At 49.1% G+C, this 22,653-nt stretch overlaps 1 protein-coding gene across 2 annotated transcripts in view; it reads right to left on the reverse strand.

Moving 5' to 3' along the window:
* The window catches only part of SPTBN4 (spectrin beta, non-erythrocytic 4), a 78,580-nt gene that overhangs the window by 16,291 nt on the left and 39,636 nt on the right, over nucleotides 1–22,653 (reverse strand). For both annotated transcript variants that reach the window (XR_006263480.1, XM_043437226.1), the window contains exons 18-22: nucleotides 22,451–22,541; nucleotides 18,518–18,664; nucleotides 16,692–16,955; nucleotides 2,789–3,013; nucleotides 1,811–1,900 (exon numbers count right to left, since the gene is read on the reverse strand). Coding sequence is in view for 1 of the 2 variants with exons in the window: in XM_043437226.1 (XP_043293161.1) it covers nucleotides 1,811–1,900; nucleotides 2,789–3,013; nucleotides 16,692–16,955; nucleotides 18,518–18,664; nucleotides 22,451–22,541 (817 nt within the window). In the remaining variant the exon portion in view is untranslated. The remainder of the gene's footprint in view (nucleotides 1–1,810; nucleotides 1,901–2,788; nucleotides 3,014–16,691; nucleotides 16,956–18,517; nucleotides 18,665–22,450; nucleotides 22,542–22,653) is intronic.

A 22,653-nucleotide genomic window follows, 5' to 3' on the forward strand; every position in this document is an offset into this window, starting at 1 on the left:
GATACCCGCCTAATGATCCCAACAAAGGCCTAAACACAGGTTGGGGTATAATTTACCCCAACAGTGCACACATCTTAGGAATACAGCTGGACACATTTTACACATTATTACGCCTGTGTACCCAGATCGGGATACAGAATACTTCCATCACCCCCAGAAGGTTCTCTCAACCAGCTCTGTACTTGCTGAGTTCTTTAGCTAACCTCTCCTTTGCCTCTGTTTCCCCAACTGGTAAATGGAGATATTAAATAATAACAAAATAACAACAGTCAACACCCAGTGCCTGCCAGGCACTTTGCTAAGTCAGGGCTTTGCATAATGTAGTCACTTTCTTTTTCTTTTTGCCACACTGTGTGGCATGTGGGACCTTAGTTCCCCAACTAGGGATGGAACCCGTGCCCCCTGCAGTGGAAGGGCAGTGTCCTAACCACTGGACCGCCAAGGAAATCCCTGTAGTCACTCATTTAGTCCTCACTCCAACTCCAGGAGCCAAGCATCATTCTCATGTTACAGATGGGGAAACTGAGGCAACGGGAGGTGGAAGAACTTGCCAAAGGCACATGGCTAGTGGTGGCCCCCGAATATTTACCTTGTGGGGTTGCTGTACCGTGGAGCACTGACAACTGTGCCTGGCGTGCAGTAGGTGCTCAATCAACATTAGCCGCTATTATTTGTTTCACAGCCCCTGTGTATCTAGCAATCTCTCACACACACAGCTCCAGCATCTCCAATTTTAAATATTAAATGCGCTTGACTGATTTCCTCAACTGTGAAAATGATGGGCCGGTTTGTTTGTTCCTAGCATGGTCCACCACCAGCAGTATTTTCATCAAGATAGAAAAACAAAATCGAAGAAAACCGCCAGCCTCTTAAAGAACTTCCCCTAGTAGAGCACGATCACGAATCTTTCCAAAATAATTTGTGTGCCCACCTCCCTACCATTCTTCAGTGCCCTATTCTCCCAAACTATACATATATTTTTATAAAAGGAGGTAATGACAATATCTACATCATAGGGTTATTGCAGAGATTAAATATCTGACATAACCCCCAGGACAGTATTTGATACACAGTAAATCTTTAATCAATGTATTATTATTATTACTATTATATTATTATTTTCCAGCTGCACTGCATGCAGTATCTTAGTTCCCTAACCAGGGATCAAACCCATGACCCCTGTAGTGCAAGTGTGGAGTTTTAACCATCAGACCACCAGGGGAGTCCCTGGAGTTCTTGTTTGTCTGTTGTTTTCTTTTTTCATGGCCCAATAGCCATTTTCCTTACTTCCAGTCACAGGACCCTGATTTTCTTTTGGGGAACCGCCTTGCCTCCATCTCAGCCCAGATAATTAAGGCTGATCTCACCGCAGGTTCCAAGGCTGAGCCCTCAGCCCAGACCAGCCCATTCAGAGCAGTCTAAATCCCTGGCCATCATGATTAGTTCAGAGTGGACACGTGGCTCAAGTTGAGCCAAAAAGAGTTATTCCTGGGACTACTACTGAAATTACTGAGAGCGAGTCTCTTTAGTTTTCCTGGTGGGATATAAACTTGAATCTGTTGCGAGTTCTTTTACCAGCAGAAGAAAAGAGCTGGCCTGAGAACAAAGCTAATAGGAAGGAAAAAAAAAATGGAAATGAGAGATTCATGACCTCTTGGAAGCACCTGGACACCTCTGTATCTGCTGTTCACGGTCTCCTCAGTTACAAGAGCCTATACATTCTCCTCTTCTGCTTTAACCACCTTGAGCATCTTCTGTCATTTGTATCCAAATGTGTCCAGACCCACTCCCTTGCCCTGGCTCTGCTCACCTGGTTCTTTTTGATGTACTGCTGGACGGCCTGCAAACCACTGCCTCGCTCTGTCTGCATGGCCAGTGGCAGTCTCTCCTGGACCCATGCCTGGAAAGGAATCAGGGAACAGGTCAAGGGAAGGACACAGTGAGCAGGGCAAGGACCCCTCCGTCTCAACTAAACTGCAAGAATCCAAGCCTCCAAAGCAACCAAGGGCCTCCCTCAACTAAATGCCTGCTCCTGTCTTCCACCTCCTCCCTAGACACGCTCTAACTGGCTCTCTGCACTTGAGTCAGGTTCCTGCTTACCTCTGGTCTCTGCATAGGCAGGTCGTGCTTCCTGGAATTCCCCTCCCACCCCGTCAGCAGGCTCAGCTCTTGTTTGACGTCTCAGCTTAGGGATTCCCTCCTCCAGGGAAGTCTCTCTGACTTCAAAACTTGGCCAGTTGCCTCCTCTGGGCTCCCACAGTCCCCTAGCTTCCCCCATCACATTCCTAACCATCTTGACTTAGGATAAGTCTGTTTTCCCCTTTGGAGAAACGGAATTTGCTGTGGTAACTCCTGTGACCCTAGCGTCATGTAAGAAAGGGCCGGGCCCAGAACGATCAAGTGAATGAGCAAATTAGTGAATGACTGAATGAGGAACTGAATGGATGAGTGATAAATGAAAAATAAATGCATGATGGAAGGAATAAAGGATGAGGGGATGAATAAATCAATGACTTTATGAATAAATCAACGAGTCAAGTGTTAATGAAATGTGAGAGTGAATGAATGAATGAGTTGATAAGCGAGCGAGTAATGAAAAACTTAAGGGTCTAATGACTGAGTCTATCAGTGGATAGGTCCCTCCGCCATCTCCACCTTTGAACCCTTCTCAGAGCCACGGCCCCGCCCCCACCCAGTCTCCACCCTCTTTGCCCGCTGGCCCCGCCCCACCTCCGCTTGCCCCTCCTCTCATCCGGGCCCCGCCCCAGATCCCCGCGCGGATCCTCACCAGCTCGTCCTCGAGGTCGTGCGCCACCTGGTGCAGCTCCTTGGAGGCGAGCAGCAGGCGGCGGCGCTCCTGCAGCGGCTCGAGCAGGCGCACCAGGCGCTCGCCCACCGCGTTCTGCCGCTCGCCCACCAGCTCCTTGCTCGCCGGCTCCAGGGGCAGCGCTGCCGTCTGCGCCTGCAACTCCCCCACCTCGCGGTACCACTCCTCCACCTGCGACTCCATCGACTGAAGGAAGAAGAGCAGGGTCAGCAGGCCCCGGCCTCCCTCCCGATCCCGCTGTGGCTCCCCAGTACCTTTATGATGACAGCCAACCCCCTGGTCGAGGCCCACTATTCCACTTTCCCCTTGCTCAATTCCTTCCAGAAGCGCTGTCCTCCTTTCTGATCCCTGCAACCCACTAAGCTAGTTCCCGCCTCAGGGCCTCTGCTGTTGCTATTTCCTCTGCCAGACATGCTCTTCCCCGTCAATCAGATTTCAGTTCAACTACTTATTACCTTTTCAATGAGGCTTGCTTGAGTCCCTGGACTAAAGCAGCCCATCAGTTCTCCCAAAAACCCTTCAAGGTTGGTGGTATCCCTGTTTTGTAGAGGAGCAAACTGACGCCCAGAAAAGTTAGGTAATTTATCCAAAGAGTCAATCTTTTCAAATATCAAAAATATATACAGGGACTTTCCTGGTGGTCCAGTGGCTAAGACCAAGCGCCCAATGCAGGGGGCCGGGATTCAATCCCTGGTCGGGGAACTAAATCCCACATGCCGCAACTCAAGAGTTGGCATGCCACAAATAAAGATCCCACATGTACAACTAAGACCTGGAGAAGCCAAATAAATAAATAATTTAAATAATTTTAAATAAATACAGATATAGTGACTTAAATGGTTGATGGCCCACAGGGACAGAAAAGCAGACCCAAATACACAGGAGAATTCATACAGTTTATAGATGCCATTTCCAATCTCCAAGGAGATGGATTATTCAATGAATGGTCATGGGCCAAGTTGCTGACCAATTTCACTGGATCCCTTCCTCACTCTTTATGCTGAAAACAATTCCAGATGGATTAAAGACTTAAGTAGAATAAGTAAATCCATAAGGCATACCAAGAAAATCTGGGCAAATGTTTTTACAGTCTTGGGATGGAGAAAATGTTTCCAAGCATATAAACCGTAAAGGGAAAGATTTATAAACTTGGCCACAAAGAATAGTTTTGTGTCAACCAAAGTTTCTAGATTTGAAGGCAAATGACAAACTGGAAAAACATTTAAAATGTGTTAGAGCAAGGAACTAGTTTCTTTAACAGTAAAAGAATTCCCTTTTATCCAGCTCCCTTTGTCTCGTCAGCACTTAAACACCATCGGATAACTGTCTTTACTCATGAGACTTTTGTTTTTGGTCTGCTTCTAGACTATAAGCTTCATGAGGGCAGAGGCTGTGTCTCTCTTCACCTATGTATTCCCCTGTGCCTAGAACCATGTCTGGCAAGTAATAGGCCTTCTACTGTGGTTTGCCCAATGCACAAATGAATGACATCAGCAAAGAGAGATTGCCCGAAAGAGAAATGGGCAACAGATGTGAACAGGCAACACAAAGAAGAAAAAATGAGCACAGGAAATGATGCCCAATCTAACTAATCATTGGGATAATACAGATTAAAACAAGGTATTCTTTTCTATTCATCACACTGGCAAAATTGTGAAAGATGGATAACATCTAGTGTTGGCAAAGATACAGGGAGATGAGCACACTCAGCCTCTGTCAGTGGTGGTGTAAATTAGTAACAGCCTTTTTGGAAGGCAGTTTGGCAGGTACTATCAAAATGCAGTATGTGTCAAAATGCTTTGACCCAGCACTTGCACTTCCAGGAACGTATTTAAAGAAACAGTGGCATGTATGCACAAAGATGTTTGTACAAGGATTTTCATCATAGCAGAGATGTTTGTCCAGAGATCTCATCATGGGGACTTCCCTGGTGGTCCAGTGGTTAAGAATCTACCTTGCAAGGCAGCAGACATGGTTCAATCCCTGATCGGGGAACTAAGATCCCACGTGCAACTAAGCCCTCATGCCACTACTAGAGAGCCCTTGAGCCGCAAGAAAAGATCCCACATGGTGTAACAAAGATGCCATGTGCCACAACTAAGACTGAACACTGCCAAATAAATAAATAAAACAAAGATCTCATCATAGCAGAGCTTATAATGGGAAAAAATGGAAAAACTAACCTCCATGTCCATCAAGAGTGAAATGATTAAACAAATCCTCATCAATATGGAATAATACTCAAGACTTACTGTTAAGAGGAAAAAAAATTAGAACATACTTATGAATAGATATTTGTACTTATGAATACTATATGAATACTATGAATAGATATTTGTGGTGAATTGCAAATGTATAAAACTTCCCTGGAATAAAGAAGAAATTAATCACAGATGTTACCTACTGGGGGCATGAGAATTTAGTGAATGGGGACAGGGATGAAGGCGAGACTTTTCACATAAGATTTTTTATACAGTTTTTGATGTCTGAATCATTATATTTATTTATTCAAGAATCTCAATTAGGACTTCCCTGGTGGTCCAGTGGTTAAGAATCTGCCTGCCAATGCAGGGGACATGGTTTGATTCCACATGCTGGGGGCAATTAAGCCCATGCGTCACAACTGCTGAGCCATGTGCTGCAACTACTGAAGCCGGAGCCCCTTAGAACCCATGCTCTGCAATAACAGAATGAGAAGCCCATGCACCACAACTAGAGAATAGCCCCCCCGCTCATAGTAATGAAGATCCAGTGCAGCCAATAAATTAATTAATTAAAAAAGAATTGAAGCATGAAAAAAATAAAACCATTAGTAATCCATATAGGTACCTCTATTAACACATAAAGAGAGGTCTAGAAGGATGCATACCAAATAATAATTGAGGTTCTCTCTGGATTGTGGGATCAGGAGGCATGTTGAAGGGAGACTTTATGTTTTACTGAATATTTCTAAGATAGCAGTAGCTTTTAACAAAAGAATATATTTATGTATTACTTGTGTGATTCTAAACAGATGGGGGAAATATAGAAAACAAAATAACAGGAATGAAATTAAGTGGTAACAGATTAAAGCAAAAGACTGCAACCCAAAGCTGGAATCTTAAGAACAAAGTCAAGACTTTTGTTGCAAGGTTCTGTAGTGCGGAGTTGTTGCTTTTGCCTGCCCCAGACTGGTCCTTTCTTTCCTAGCATCTCAAATCCCACTCTCAGATCCTCAACTTCTTGTTGTTGTGTAGTAGCTAAGTCCAGTCCAACTCTTTGTGACCCCGAGGACTGTAGCCCTCCAGGCTTCTCTGTCCATGGAATTTTCCAGGCAAGAATACTGGAATGGGTTGCCATTTCCTTCTCCAGGGGATCTTCCCTATCCAGGGATCAAACCTGCATCTCTTATGTCTCTGGCATTGGTAGGCAGATTCTTTACCGCTGAGCCACCAGAGAGCTTCTTGACCAGCCTTCTACTAAAACCTAGAGGGCCTAAGGGGGCCACAACCTGGCCAATCAAAATACTGAAACCACTGTGGCCACGAGGACTGATCAAGGACGGCCTTATTACCTAAGCTGGGTGGATGAAAACTCTTTCAGCTTCCTGAGGGGATGATGAAAGCCATCAGTCCAAGAAAGGCCATGTGACTCAGGCTTGGCCAATAAGAACACTGAATCACCCTGGCCACAAGGATTGGGTAGGAGATGCCATGTGACCTAAGATCAGCCAATGAAAACTCTTTTTTTTTTTTTCAATGAAAACTCTTCATACTTTTTCTGGAAAAGCCTGTGAGCTGAAAAGAGGTGGTCTCCTCCTCAACCTGTTTCTAAAGCTGGAAGAACACAGGCCTGAGATAATAGGGACAATTTTGCCACCAAGAGAGAACAGGTTCCCCAATGATGAGACCAACACAGAGGAAAGCAGGATGCAGAAACAAAGAGAAACTCCAAAGGACAGAATTTGTGGGACTGATCCAGCCATGCCCCAAGCTCCTACCCCAGGCCCCTACCCCTGGTTCTTCCAGCTATATGAGCCAACAACTTTCAGCTCCTTTTAGCCTAAGTCCTAGGAACCGCACCTTAAGGAGTCCCAGCTGATACAGTTCACAATCTGTAGGAGTCAGAAAAATGGGTAAAAAATCAAACCTTATGACAAATCAAAGTCATATCCAATGGACATTTTTTAAAGACACACAAGTGGCAGAAATCAAAGAAAAATGAAATAGTCATTCCCCAAAACTTTTTTATTAACAAAATCATTGTAGTGATATGTAGAAAATAAAAATACATTAGAATTGAGGAAACTTTTGAATATAGTCTGAAATTTTAAGGTTATAAGTTCCAGTTCCCCATGAAATGAAAACCCCTTCATCCCTCTGCAGCAAGTGGCCATGTAGCCTGAGATGGAATTATTCCAGGGACGGCCATGTTTCTACTTCTAGAAAAATGCCAAGTATTTCAAACACCTATTTAATATGTAACCTTTCTTGCAAACATGGGCAAAGGATACAGAAGTACCTGGTCATTAAACACGAGAAAAGGTATTCGGTCTCCTTCAGCGTCATCTTGTCGTTTAGTTGCTCAGTCGTGTCTGACTCTTTGCCACCCCAAGGACTGTAGCCCACCAGGCTCCTCTGTCCATGGAATTTTCCAGGCAAGAATACTGGAGTGGGTTGCCATTTCCTTCTCCAGAGGATCTTCCCAACCCAGGAATTGAACTTGTGTCTCCTGCACTGGCAGGAGGATCCTTTACCACTGGGCCACCTAGGAAGTCCCCTCTTCAATGTTTAGGAAAATGCAAATTAACATAGCACAAACCAATTATCTTTCACTTCTCAGGTTAGCAGAGGTAAAAGACTTGCTAACAGCTGATGAAGGTGGCCATGTGGGGAGATGGATGGCTGTCATTCTGCAAGTGTGTCCACTGCCTTTTCAGGAGGATATTTGGTAATATTTGTCAAAAAGTTTAGAGAATTCTCTGGAGGTCCAATGGTTAGGACTCTTCATTTTCACTATAGAGGGCACAGGTTGGGGAACTAAGATTTCGTAAGCTGCATGGCCAAAAAAAGGGAAAGAAACAAAGAAATGAGGGGGAAAGTTTAATGCATAAATCTTCTGGTACCAAAATTTTACTTTGATAATTCTTTTCTAATATATATTTCTTATAATATACACATACATATACATATATAAGAAAAGGATACATATTCTCTATATATTATATACATATATAATATAAATATGTATATATAAAACCATCCATCTCCTCACATGGCCACCATCATTAGGCATTTGCAAACCTTTTATCTCCACTAATCTGAGAAGTGAGAGATACTGTTTTGTAGTTATTTTATTTGCATTTTCCTAAACACTGAAGGGGGGCTGCCCAGGTGGTTCAGTGGTAAACATAAATACCTTTGTCTGGCTGTGCCATGTCTTACTTGCAGCATGACAGAGCTTTACTTTTCGGCATGTAGGATCTTTAGTTGTGGCATGCAGGATCTAGCTCCCTTAGCAGGGACTCAACCCAGGCACCCTGCATTGGGAGCATGGAGTCTTAGCCACTGGACCACCAGGGAAGTCCTGAGGATTATTTCTCAAATATTTGTACACAGGCTTAAATACACACAGACGGGGATGTCTGTTGTGACATTATTTATACTAGCAGAAGTTCAAAAACGGCCTTAAAGGTTTCGCAACAGAAGACTGGTCAATGACACTGTCAAACTATCCCCTGGAATATCACGCAACAGTTTAAAAGGACAGGGTATGTCCTACAAGGAGGGATGCCTAGGGTGTTCGGCCAAGGGAAAAGGCAAGCTTCACTGTGGTCTGTATGTCATGTGTACATGTGGGAGTATGCATAGAATATTTCTAGAAGAATAGAGAAGAAACAGTTGAGAGCACTTACACCCCTGGGGAGTGGGACTTGCATGTGGAGGAGAAAGGTTTTTTACTTTTCACATCATACCCTTCTGTCTGAACTTCTTACCATAACAGCAATAATGGGTAACACACCCATGTTTGCTCTCAGCACTTGACAAGAATGAATTAAGTTAATCCTCACAACAGCCCATGAGGTCAGGGAAGATGGGGATGTTCATATTGCTCACAACTGGAGCCCAGCTCCTGGCTCCATGCCTGGCACAGAGTAAATCTCCATAAACATGTGTTGCTTTTGCTTGTTGGATTGGTCGCCATGTTCTTCTGCTTCTCTTGGTATTAAAGGTTAACATTAAAAAAAAAAATTAAACCAGCTTGAAATGTTAAAACCAAAGGAACGACATGGATGACTCTTGAAAACTTTAAGTGAAAGAAGCCAGGAAACAAAGAGAGCCATATATTGTATGATTCCATTTATATGAAATGTCTAAAATGGGCAAATCTGTAGAGACAGAAAGCAGACTAGTACAGAGAGTGACTAAGTATGGGGTTTCTCTTTGCGTGCTCAATCGCTTGGTCATGTCCAACTCTTTTGTGACCCCATGGCCTGTAGCTCACCAGGCTCCTCTGTCCCTGGGATTTCCCAAGCAAGAATACTGGAGTGGGTCACCATTTCCTCCTCCAGGGGATCTTCCTAACCCAAGGATCCATCCCGCATCTTTTACGTCTCCTGCACTGGCAGGCAGATTTATACCAATGAGCCACTTGGGAAGCCCCGCAGGGTTTCTCTTCAGGGTGATGAAACTGTGCAGGAATTAGTGGTGAGAGTTGCTCGACTTTGCAAATACACTAAAAACCACTGAACTATACACTTTAAAAAAGTATATTTTGTGGTATGGAATCATATCTCATTTTTAAAAAGACATTCAAATTCAAGGCAAAAACCAAACCAAATCAACAAAACACAGAGGCACCTATTTCCAAAAGAACCTCAGGTGCTTTGCCACCTGGTGACATGCAAACCCAGATCCCCTATATCAGCCTGATTCCTACTCAGACCCGCCTGCTGCCTTGAAAGTGAAAGTGACAGTCACGTCTAACTCTTTGTGACCACATGGACTACACAGTCCATGGGATTCTCCAGGCCAGAATACTGGAGTGGGTAGTCTTTCCCTTCTCCAGGGGATCTTCTCAACCCAGGGATCGAACCCAGGTTTCCCGCATTGCAGGCAGATTCTTTACCAGCTAAGCCACAAGGGAAGCCCAAGAATACTGGAGTGGGTAGCCTATCCCTTCTCCAATGGATCTTTCCAACCCAGGAATCGAACCCAAATCTCCTGCATTGCAGGCGGATTCTTTACCAACAGAGCTATCAGGGAAGCCCTGCCTGCCGCCTTCCCATACTCCAAATGGGGAAACTGAGGCTCAGAGAAGATTAGTGCCTGGTCTAGAGTAAAAACTGCCAGGACCAGAGTTTGAAGCCAGGATCATGTGACCACAAAACCCTCGTAGCCCTGGGCCACTCTGCTTCTCTGCAATCCGGGATGATGAGGTCCAGAAAGGTGGTGTTAGTCACCCTCAGTCACACAGTAGACAGTAGTAGAATGGGGGTTCAAACCCTGGATGGTGTGGCTCCCGACTCTGGGCCATGCTGAGCTAGATGAAGAAATGGGGGACAAAGACTGAAAAGGGGCAAAGAGGGTGTTTTCTTTCTTTTTTCAATTAATTGGAGGATAATTACTTTACAATATTGTGATTTTTTTTGCCAGACATCAACATGAATTAGCCACAGGTATACATATGTCTGTGCCCCCCATCCTAAACCCCCCTCCCACCTCCCTCCCCACTCTATCCCTCTCGGTTAAAGAGGGTGTTTCCTTGGCCAGAGTGTTTTCTGGCTCAGGGTGGGGTGGGTAAGGAGTCTCTGGGGACTCAGCCCAGCAGCTGCAAAGCCTCCAGTGCCTTTTGCCCTGTCGGGTCCCCCTGAGATGGCAGGAGACCAGCTCCCCCCTTCCCTCCTGGAAGAGCCCGAGGCTGAGCCAGACCAGCTGGCCTGGCCCCTGGGGACTGGGAAAGCAGGGGTTTGGGACTCCAACATATGGCCCCTCAGTTGGGAAGGACAGTTGGAGGAGGCCCCAAAGGAGGACTGGGGGGAGGGTGCCATGTGGCCTTGACCTGGGAGCTGGGGTTCCAGAAAGGCTGCTGCAGAGGCTGGGATGGAGGGACAAGGGGAAGGAGGCGAGGAGGACGCAGGGATGAGGAGCGGTCAAGGGAGAGGGGCAGAGAGGGAGAAAGGAAGTGAAGAGAGAGAGAGCAAGATGGAGAAACTGAGAAAGACAGGTGAGAGAGACAGATGAGAGAGGGAAAAACTAAGAGAAACAGAGACACAGAGGAACTGGGGGAGCAGGACTGGGATTCAGGCCCAGAGCGAGGCAGAGAGGGGAGATGGGGAACTCACGGATCCACACCCCTCAGACCCGGGGCCCCACCTCCCCCAGCCAGCCTGGGTCGGGTGCCCTGAGGGGTGGGGCAGCCGGGAAATGTGCCCCATTGGACCGCCCCCTCTCTGCTGCACAAGCCCAGTGTCTGGGATCTCAGGCAGGCCCCAGGGGTCAGCGGGGGCCTCGGGAGTTCCCTCCCCCAGGGGCAGCTCCTGAGGCCCAGCTGGACTCCGTCTGGAGGCCTCGGCCCACTGAGTCACTCCCCGCCTCGGGCGCCCTCTGCTGAAGAAAGGGCCCAGGAGTCCTGCGCTGGATCCTGCTCATCGCCATGTGACCGCCCCCCCCCCCCAGCCGGGCCCTCATCCCCGCCAGGTCTCAGTCTCTCCCTTAAACAATGGGAACCCCATATCATGCTCTCCAGGGTGTGGGGGGCTGAACCCGCCGCCCTGTGAACCCACCACCCTGTGGAGGGTCGAGCCAAGTCCTCACCTGTCCTGGGCAGAGGGCCCCAAACCCTCCCTCTGAAACCTAAATGGCCAGAAAGGGAGACAGGGGTGGAGTCAAGGTCGCCAGTTCCCCCCTCTAATTGCAAACGCAAATCCCACAGTGAGAAATGCTTCCCATCCCCCAGACTGGGGAAAAATCAGAACATCTGACAACACCAAGTGCTGGCAAGTATGGCTGGAAAAAGGAGCTCTCATTTAATGCATCAAACGGCATCAGGACTTAGGCAAGCTATCTGTCACAACCGGGTGAACTGCAAATGCCTCTGACTTCTCACACTATATTAATGTTTCATATAGTACGTCCCCATCCAAAGACATTATTTTTCTAACTGAATTTTCTTTTTTGGATGCACTGCCCGGCTTGTGAGGTCTTAGTTCCCCGACCAGGGATTGAACCCAGGCCCTCGGCAATGAAAGCCTGGAATCCTAGCTACTGGACCACCAGGAAGTAACCCCCGCCTGACCCCTGTCAAATACATTTTTTAAAAGCTACATGATGGGGGAGGGGGGAAATGCCAAAATGGACTATAATCAGAAACAAATGAAACAACTATTTCACATAGTCAACATCATCTATGGAAGACAGAGAAATAACCCAACTTTCTAACACAGTAGAGTGATGATGTACTCTTTGGTTGAAGACAATTAAAAATTTAAAACCTGTATACAAGTACTGTCTCTTAGATTTGCTGGGTCAGCAATTCTGAAACTACATTATGCATCATTTTTTAATCTTTACATTGTTCACATGAAGTCGCTAATATTATTATGTCCATTTTACTGAAGAAGAAACTGATGCACAAAAAGAGAAATAATTCCAGATGATGCACTTAATAAATCACAGAGCTGGGATTGACCCCAGGCAGCCAGACTCCAGCATACACGGCCTCGACCTTGGCATGTACTGTCTCTCGTAGCCCTGTTGCCACTGAGTGGCTTAGTATTAGGGTCCTCTTCGTTGGACAGAAGAGGCACCAGAGGCTCAGACCAGAGGGAAAGCCATGCATCTAACATCACACACCTAGTAAGTGGCAGAGCTCTGATTCAAACCCATACCATTGAGAGTCGAGTCTGCTTTTATTCACTGCAGTAAGCTGCCAGGAAAGAGTTAGCCAACATTGTAAGACAATGAATAATCCTAGCTGTAGTTGTTACTGAGCTGGAGGTCTTGGTTTGCCCCTCCTGACCACAGTCTAAGCTTCTCCATCCTGCTCTGTGCCCTGGGTGGGTGAAGTGCCCTGTAAGGACCACAGCAATTGGTTCCCCTGCCTTCTGGCTTCCAGCTGGGCTGGGCTTAGGACCAGATACATAATTTGCAGGGCCCAGTGCAAAATTAAAATGCAGGTCCTTTGATTCAAATGTTAAGAATTTCAAAATCAGTAGAGGTTAAGATTCTGTGCTTCCACTGCAAGGGGCGAGGGTTCGATCCCTGGTCGGGGAACTAAGATCTGACATGCCCTGAAGCATGGCCAAAAAAAAATTAATTTCAAAACTAAGGGGGGTAGATGTATTATTTCCCAGCTCCTCCCTGCAGTAGCAGCCATTTTGTGTGTGTTTTTGATTTTCTTTTTTGTAGTCATTCTTAGAAATATATATATGCACATATGTGTATAATTTTATTTATTGATTTTTATTTTTGACTGTGCCAGGTTTTCATTGCTACATGGGCTTTTCTATAGTTGTGGTGAGCAGGGGTTAGTCTCTAGTTGGGGGCACGGGCTCCCGGGCTCCAGAGCACAGGCTCAACAGTTGTGGCACATAGGCTGAGTTGCTCCTCGGCACATGGAATCTTCCCAGATCAGGGATCGAACCTGGGTCACCTGGAAAGCCCCTGTAGCCATTCTTGACTAAGGGTTCCTGCTCTTGTCTGGAGACTCCATGCCGCCCCTCACCCTCCCCCCCGGAAGTGAAGGTTCCCTGCTGCTGGCCTCAAGGCTTCCCCATCGCCTGCTCACACCTTGGACAATACTCTCAATAAGCCCTCTTCAAACTGTCCTCAGTGGAGGATATCTTCTGTTTTCGGTTGGGACCCTGACAGTCACAGATCCCCATCTGTTGGGAACTCACCACACCCTGGTGCACGACTTTCACTTGGGGCCCTAGAGGGCCTGTGTTGAGGCAGGGATGGGATGACAGAAGCTCAGAGCAGGACTACACTTAGGCCCTGGCTGGGATTTGAACCCAGGTCTATCTGCCTCCCCTGCCCAAGATTTCATCTTGCTCTCTCTTCTGTCTGACCATCCAGGCCACCACTTGTCTCTGCCAGTACTCTGGGCGATCCCTCAGAGCAGACCTGGGGCCAGGCCATCGCCACCTGCCCACTGCCTGCCCAGCCAACGCAGTGTGGACCTCAGACAGTGATGGATTTTTCAGAGACCAGTGAGGGGGTCACCTTCCCCCACTGTGTCCTGGGAGTATCAGGGAGGAAGGCGATTGGGAACTAAACGTGGCCCTGAATGGCCACGGTGTGGCTGTGTGGCTTCAGGAGAGTCACAGACCCTGTCTGTGCTGTGGGCTCCTCCCATGTCCAGTGACTATGAGCAGGGCCCCTCCTGGTAGGCCTGCTGGAGAGGAGGGCTGGGTTATCTGTGGCGGGCACAGAGCACAGATCGGTGGTTCTCAAAGTGTGGTCTGGGGACTCTTGGGGATTCCCAAGATATTTTCAAGGCGTCTGCAAGGTTTCAACTATTTTTAAAAAATATTTATTTGTTTATTTGGCTGTGCCAAGTCTTAGTCGCGGCACGTGTGATCTTCAGTCTTCATTACGGCATGCAGAATCTCTAATTGTGGCATGCAAACTCTTAGTTGCAGCATGTGGGATCTAGTTCCCTGACCAGGGATGGAATCCGGGCCCCCTACATTGGGAGCATGACGTCTTAGCCACTGGCCCACCAGGGAAGTCCCTAGGTTACAACTATCATTTTAAAAAAAATATTAAGGTGTTATTTGCCTTCCTCACTCTCATTCTCTCCCAGGTGCACAGCGGGGTTCTGCAAGGACCGTAGGACCTGTGTTATTGGAAGAGATGGAATGCAGAAGCAGTGAGAATCCAGTGCCTTTTTCATGGCATGCAAGATCTCAGTTCTCCACCCAGGGATCAAACCCATGCCCCCTGCAGTGGAAGCATAGAGCCACTGGACGGCCAGAGAAGTCCCTCCAGTGCTCTTTTAAGCCAGGCATGAAACACTGAGAATGAAGACAACCTTCTGCCTCCATTGTTTTGGAAATTATAGCTATTCTTCGAAAAAGAATGCTTTGGGGATAACATGTGATTGACTGATTCCTTACTGTTGTTTTAAAACAAACCGATCATTTAAATATGTCTCAGTTTTAGGGACTTAGCTCAGCTGGTAAAGAACCTGCCTCCAATGCAGGAGACCCTGACTTGATTCCTGGGTCAGGAAGATCTCTTGGAGAAGGAAAGAGTTACCGACTCCAGTATTCTGGCCTGAAGAATTCCATGGACAGAGGAGCCTAGTGGGCTACAGTCCTGCTAGGGGTCACAGAGAGTCGGACATGACTGAGCGGCTTTCACTTTCACTGGTGGTCCAGTAGCTAAGATTCTGTGCTCCCAGTGCAGGGGGCCCAGGTTCGATCCCTGTTCAGGGAACTAGATCCCATATGTTGCAACTAAGAGCCTGCATGCCACAACTAAAGATGCTGCGTGCTGCAACTAACACCTGTACAGCCAAATAAATAAAAATATATTTTAAAAATATGTCTCAGTTTTAATTTTTAATATAGTAAACATCAGCAGACATAACCCACACAAACCAGTTCTTTGGGATTCTCAGGGATTTTTAAGAGGTAAAAGGATCCTGGAGACAAGGCAATGGAGAACCACTGGGGTGGAGAAACCGATAACGACCCTGGCATCTCATGCAGGTCTGTGTTTCTCTTTGCTCCTTTGCCCATCTCTCCACCAGAATGGGAGCCCCACGGGGGCTGCGATTTTTCATGTTTTGCTTACTGCTGTATTCTAGAAAAGTGCCTGGCGTGCTGACATAAGTGCTCCATAAAGATTTGCTGCATAGATAACTGAATAAATACTAACCAGTGTCATGGGCTTTTATTATCAGTTGACTTTTTTTTGCCAGACACCACGTCAAGCACTCTAGAAGCATAATTATGCAGGAGCAGTGAAGAGTTGAGGGACCTGGATTTGAATCCAGGCTCAGCCACTTGCTACCCTGGGCCGTAAGTTCACCCCCCAGAGCCTCCGGCATTGTTCCTAAGATGTACGGGCAGGAGTTGTCACACCTTGGGAGGTGAGACGGACTCAACACCTATATTCGCACCTTCAGTCAGCACATCAGTCAGATAATGAACATCTACTGGCTGCCAGGCTAGAAGCAGAGATAAAGCAGACGTGGTCTGTCTTCTAAGAGCCCCTGCTTTGCGATGGAGACGCTGACTGGCTGTGTGTCCCTGGGCCAGGCGCTCTACCTTCTGTGTCTGTTTCCTTGCTGGTCCAATTGGAGATAACAATAGTACCGATCTTTCAGGATTGTTGGCGGGAGTCAGTGAGAATTCAGCAAGAAGGCTTCCTCAGTAAGGGGAAGTGCTCCATGAACGCCGTTTGTTCTTGTTGTTGTTCGTTTGCCACATGGCATGGCATGAAGGATCTTAGTTCCATGACCAGGAATCAAACCCATGCCCTCTGCACTGGGAGCACGGAGCTGTGACCACTGGACCGCCAGGCAAGTCCCATGAGTGCTGTTATTATTCTGTGTAAAGCCATCCCCCTACCCCGGGCCTTGGTTTCTCTATCCAGGGAAACAGATGTCAGGGTTCTGAGAAACCCTCAGGTGTGCCTGTAATCCACCTTCTTGGCTCTAAATCTTTCCTCTCCCTTTCCTCTCCTTCCCTAGGGGTGGCGGCTGCTTCCCGTAACTAACTAGCTGGACTGCCTCATGTTCCCTTTCTGCTTCCAGCCCTTCTAACACATAACCCCTATCTTAGCCTCTGTCTGAAATACCTCCAGTGGGATCTGACTCTGACTGGGGCCCTACCGTGTTTAGAAAGCCCCCATCCGCATCCGCCAGGCCATACCTGCAGCTTCTTCAGCTGGCTGTTGACAGTGGCCAGGTCCCCACCAGGGTCCACGTCTTGCAGCTGGCTTTCCATGTGAAGGAGCTTCTTGTCCAGCTCCGCGAAGCTCTGCACCAGCTGGTCGGCCTTGCTGGCCTCAAAGAGCTGCCTCGCCTTGGCCTGGGTGGTGCTCTCCAGCTCCGCCCAGCACTGCCGGATCTCGCCCAGCTTCTTCCGCACCGAGGCCGCCAGCTCTGGTTTCTCCTGCATCAGTTGCTGGCCCTCCTGCCCCAGACGATGGGAGGTAGGAAATCAGAGCGAGGGAGTGGATGGTGGGGAGGGACAGAGAAATACGAGGGCAGCAGATCACAGCGAGAGATACGGAGAGAGAGACGGAAGCAAGGAGTTGAGGGCACACAGAGAGACAAAGACACGGGGGTCGATGCAGAGAAAGCACCAGGCGTATATGAAGAGAGACGGACAGACAGACAGAGGTGTGGGGAGGAGACAGACAGAGACACAGAGGCATGGGAAGGAGACAGGGAGAAAATAAAGTGATGGACACAGAGATATGTACCAAGTTACAAACATGGCAAGAGGACCACAAGACAGAGAGAGGCAGAAGGAAGAAAGAGAGGGGGAGAGAGGCAGAGAGAACAAACCTCTGTTAAATTGAAAGTCAAGGAGCGTGGCTTTGCCTCGTGCCACCATTTATGGGGCACCAGTGACCATTTAAGGGTTTAAGACCCACCTGGGTGTTTGAGTTAGAACGGTGGGGGGATACAGGGCTGCAGGTCTAGGGGCAGTTTTGGGGGTTGATGTTTACAGCAAAAATCTTCCTGGGTCCCCCCAAGACTGAAGTCAAGCTCTCATATATGTTGGCCTAGAGCCACATATATCATATTACATATTAAAAATAGTAACACCAAAAAAAAAAAAAAAAGGTAACACCATAGCAATGACAGCTCTTAGGTGCCTGGCCTTGTGTTAAGTACTTTACGTATACAAGAGCCCAGGGAAGTAGTTACAGTTATTATTTCCTTAATTTTAAAGTAGAGCATAATATATATGGCTGAGCCCCTTCACTGTTCATCTGAAACTATCACAATATTGTTAATTGGCTACACCCCAATACAAAATGTTTTTGGTGTTAAAAAAAATAAAATTAAAAAAATAAAATAGAGCAAGGTCTATTGGAGAGAACAGGGTACTATATTCAATATCCCACAATAAACTATAAGAAAAAATATATATACATCTATAATGTATATACATACACATAACTGAATCACCTTGCTGTATACCAGAAACTAAGACACTACTGTAAATCAATCATACTTCAGTAAAAAATTAAAAGTAAAAAATAATAAAAAATTAAAATACAGCAGAGCAAACTGAGGCTCAAAGATGTTAACACAATTCCCTCAAGGCCCCAGAGCTGGTAACAGGCATAGACAGAATGAGAACCCTGGGTTGTCCCTGGAAGTCCAATGTTCACTTTAACCCTAGCTTCCTGGGGCTGCCTCACCCCGACTACCTGACGTCTTATTGCAAATGCTCCAAATGGTGTGGAAGGAAGCCTGGAGAAGAGATTATAGGAAGGGGTGAAATATTTAACAGTCATTCATAAGAGATGCTGGCCATTTTACAGACGGGGGAACTAAGGCTCAAAGAGGTTACATGAATTACTCAAGGCCACAGAGCTAGGAATGGGCATGGAAATGATCTGAAGCAGTTCACAGGTATGAGAAATGCAGGCTGGCAGTGGAGTGTGAAGGAGATGAGACGTGAGTTCCCTGGAGGCCCCTGACCCTGGGTGGGGGCAGAGAGGCTTTCTGCATCCTCACCCTCTCAATCTTCTCCAGCCACTCCTTATTCTGAGCCAGCTCGGCCATGAATGCCTGGTGCCGGAGCCATCTCTTATGCAGCTTGTGGCCGTCCTCCCGTGTGCCGTCCCGCGCCATCAGCATCTTCTCATGGATCCAGCCATCCAGCTGTGCGGGACAGGGGGAGGGGCTCAGCCAATTCTCCACAACCTAGCATAGCCCCCCATCCCCTCCATGATGTCCCCAGTTTGGGGCCTAGGCTTCCAGGACTGGGGAGGGAGAAAACGGTGGGATGGAAGAACCTTTGCAAGTAAGGCCTTCATGGGTGGGGAGGCGGTGGTGAGGACAGCTTAAGCCCTCTTCTAGGAAGTAGAGGATGGATGAAAGGCTCTCCAGAATGCCTCATCTCTTAGCCCCTGTCCTCAGGACAGCCCTTCTCAACTCCCCATAAGCCCTAAGCTCCAAGGCAGGGTTCCTGGACCAGTCTTCCTACCCATAGCCAAATCAAACCTCCAAACAAGCCCTCCAACCTAATTCAGTTCATTCCCAATTCATCCTTGCACCCCACCCCCAGAAATACTTAGATCCTTTGATTCCTCTCACTACCTCTAATAAGGACCAATTCAAGATATCCAAATCATTCCCAAAGGTATCAAGTGAAGGCCCCATATCTAAACCCAGACTCCCGATATGGCTAGATGAACCCCTAAAAAAACTTCCAACTAGTGCCAAGTCTGCGTGCTTGTGTTCAGTTGTGTCTGACTCTTTATGGCCCCCACAGACTGTAGCCCGCCAGGTTCCTCTGCCCATGGGATTTCCCAGGCGAAAATACTGGAGTTGCCACTTCCTGCTCCAGGGGATCTTCCCAATCCAGAGATGGAACCTGCGTCTCTTGCATCTCCTGCACTGGCAGGCGGATTCTTTACCAGTAGCACCACCTGGGCAGCCCCAGTGCCAAGTCTAGTTCCCTCCAAACCATCCCTCCCATCTGGAGTAGAGCTGTGCCCTGCAACCCTGATCCAGCCTCACTAATGAGCCCACAGGACTCCCCAGATCCAGCCTTGAGGATTCGGGCCAAGACTACAGTTTCCCAAGACCATGATGAGTTCTAGCCCCCAACCAAAGCCAACCCCCCAAATGCAAGCATCAGGGCTACCTTCTGGCTCCCGAAATGAGTCTGCCCCAAAGGAGATATTCCAAATCTAGGATCAGACTCTCCAACACGGACCAGAGAGAACTTCTGTAGCCAACCCCCATCCCAAACCAAAGCCAGTTCTAGTGCCCCCAGTCCCCAACAAAATCAGTCATCCAAACGCAAGCAACAGGAGTGGGCCCTTCTCACTACCCTCAGCAGGACCAATCACAAGGCTGCTTTCTGAGCCACCCTTCCCTTCCAATAAGACTTGTCCCTCAAGCAGGAACCTCCCCACTCATGACCAAACCTGGCACCTGGACAGTTTGCTCCTCCCCTTTCTCCTCCCCCCTCAGTCACAAGATCCTCCTCCTCCCTCTTGGAAAAAAAGAAAAAAACAACCCATGGACTCTAGCTTGCAGTCATAGCCAAGGACAAATTCCCAGTCGGCCAAACACCACTCTGTCCCCTGGGCATGTGCTCCCCAGGGGTCCAGGACAGTTTCAGACTCCTTCATACATACACATACACACACACACACACACACACACGCGCACGCGCGCGCACACACACACACACACACACACACACACAAGCCAAGTCAAATGCTGAATCCTCCAACGCTATTCACAGATTCCCGACATAAGCAGGGAAGAGTTTGCCAATGGCAGTCAGCTCACAGGGAAAGCAAAGACCCTGAAGGAGAGGTACTCCGTCATCAAAGTAAAGCCCCCCAAAAGTGACTAACCCCCCATCACTGAAGGCAAAGCCAGAGTCCCAAATAACCTGGGGGGAAAGCCCCCAAAGTCGGAGCACTCCAAACCCAGAGCAAGTCCAAGACCCTCACTGCCCAAGGCAGATCCCGGCAAAAGTGACTCGCCCCCATCATCTAAGGCTAATTCAGACTCCGCAAGAACCAGGGAAGAATCCCTTCAAAGGTTGAGAGTCCCCCAACCTCAGCGCAAATCTCAGATGCCCCACTACCCAGAGAAGAGGCCCCTAGAGAGGTTGGGACCCCCTTAATCCCCAGGGCAAACCCACACTACCCCAGGAGTAGCCTTAGAAGTCCCCTGTCTCCGATACTATCCCTTGGGACCCGTCCCCTCAGTCCCACCCGCAGCAGCACCGCGGACAGCTCCCGGCATCTGGGCCCCTCCCCGGGGCTGGGGTCCCAGAGCCCAGCCGACCCACCCCCGCGCCGCCGACGCCCCTCGCTCCCTCCCGCGGCGGGCGGGCGGGCACGCGCCCAAGCCCCCTCCCCTCCGCCCGCCTCAGCGGGGGCGCGCATCAGCCCCCACCCCTGGGCGCCCCCGAGACCTGAAGTGGCGGAGGCGTTGATGGGGCGTCCCTGCGGCGGGCGGGCGGATTCTCGCCCCTCCACTGCGACGGCGGCGGCAGCTGTGGTGACGGCTGAGTCTCCGGCGGACGCGCGCCCCCTCTCCCGCCCCCGCGCCGCGGCAGCGCGCCCGCCCGCGCGCGCCCCCTGCCTGCCTCGGTGCCCGCCTCCCTGCCGGGCCCCAGATGCGGGTGGAGAAGAAATCATCACCCTCCCTAAAGTGTGGGGTGGGGGGCGGGGGTTCTGCGCCATCTCAGATGATTGGGCTTGGTCCAGAACAATCTAACGAGAGGGGGAAGGGACTCCAGGACCAAATAGCTGCGGAGAGGTTCTGGGGGCTAGGCTGAAGCCTGGCCTACCCCAGCGATGTGAGGGGGGTGAGGTGGGGTGGGCTTCTGAATCATCTCTGATGGGAAGGGGCTCAGATTCCTGGCTACCTCAGCTATACAGGAGTGGAAAATGTGGGAGGGGGCCTGGACTCTTCAGTCCAGAAGAATCTGCCTGTGGGAAAAAGGCAGGGACAGGGGGTTCCTGAACCTGTCTCTAGTGGGTTCGAGTCCCAGACCCATCTCTAATGAACTTGAGTTGGGAGGAGAGGATGGAAGCCCTTAACCATTTTATGGGGGGTGGGAGCGGGGAGTTCCACGGGGGTTCACCATGGGGGAATCAAATCATCTTTAACTGGGGGGACTGGGACCTGGTTTCTGAACCATCTTTGGTTGCAGGAAACTTGTTCTGTGTCTTCGTGGAGGGGTTGCTAATTATCCCGGGTCAGGTAGATAGGTGAGGCCAGGATCATTTCTGTTTGGGATTAGGAAAATGTTTACTCGGCCATCTCTCATGGGGCCATCTCTTATGGGGTCAGAGTCCAGCATAGTTTCTATGGAATTCGAGGGAAGGAGAGAAAGGCAACATTATCTCCTGAGTCGTCTCTAATGAAGAAGGGGATCTAGACCACCTCTGTTTTGGGGAGATCCTAACGGGTGTGCAGATCATCTCCAAAGGGGCAGAGTTTGATTCCTGGACGCTTTAAAGGGGTGAAGTCTTGGTCCTGGACCATCTCTGACCGAAGCTGCGCTCTGGATTTCTGGTCCACCCGCGCCTCCCCGCATACCCCTCTCCTTGTCTCTGGTCCCCCTCCCCAGCAAAGCACTTCTCACGAATCTCCTGCAAGAAAGGTGAGATCAGCGCGCGTCCCCGCGGGACCCTTAGGCGCGGACGCGCGTCGTTGCCAGGGGCGCCCAAGGCCCCTCCCTCCACCACCACGCCCCCCCCTCGCCGCGCCCGCGTGGGCGGAGGGAGCTGAGGAGCATGCGCACTGAGGCCAGGATGCGCACGCCTCCTGCCGGTGCCAGGTGAACATCGCTCCGCGACCCACTTAGACGGGGCGTCCCTGCCCCCACCGCGCCTCTGCCCTGGAGCACTTCCCTCCCTAGCGAAGAAGTCCCCGTGCCCAGCACAGCTGGAGTTCAGCTAGAGTTCCTACCTCGTGGCAGTCTCGGAGGAAATGCTGCAGCTCAAGCTGGTCGTGTAGCTTCTGCATCCATTGCTGGGCCCGTAGTTGATTTTCTTGGCTCCTGGGGATGAGGAGATAAGAGTTGGGGGAAGCCTGAGTTTGGGGGCGCTAGCAGCGGGGCTGTGAGGGCATCGAACTTGGCAGGGCTAGGAACTTGGGGCATATGTACGAGC

This window comes from Cervus canadensis, chromosome 18, assembly GCF_019320065.1.
Source record: "Cervus canadensis isolate Bull #8, Minnesota chromosome 18, ASM1932006v1, whole genome shotgun sequence".
Classification (NCBI taxonomy): domain Eukaryota; kingdom Metazoa; phylum Chordata; class Mammalia; order Artiodactyla; family Cervidae; genus Cervus; species Cervus canadensis.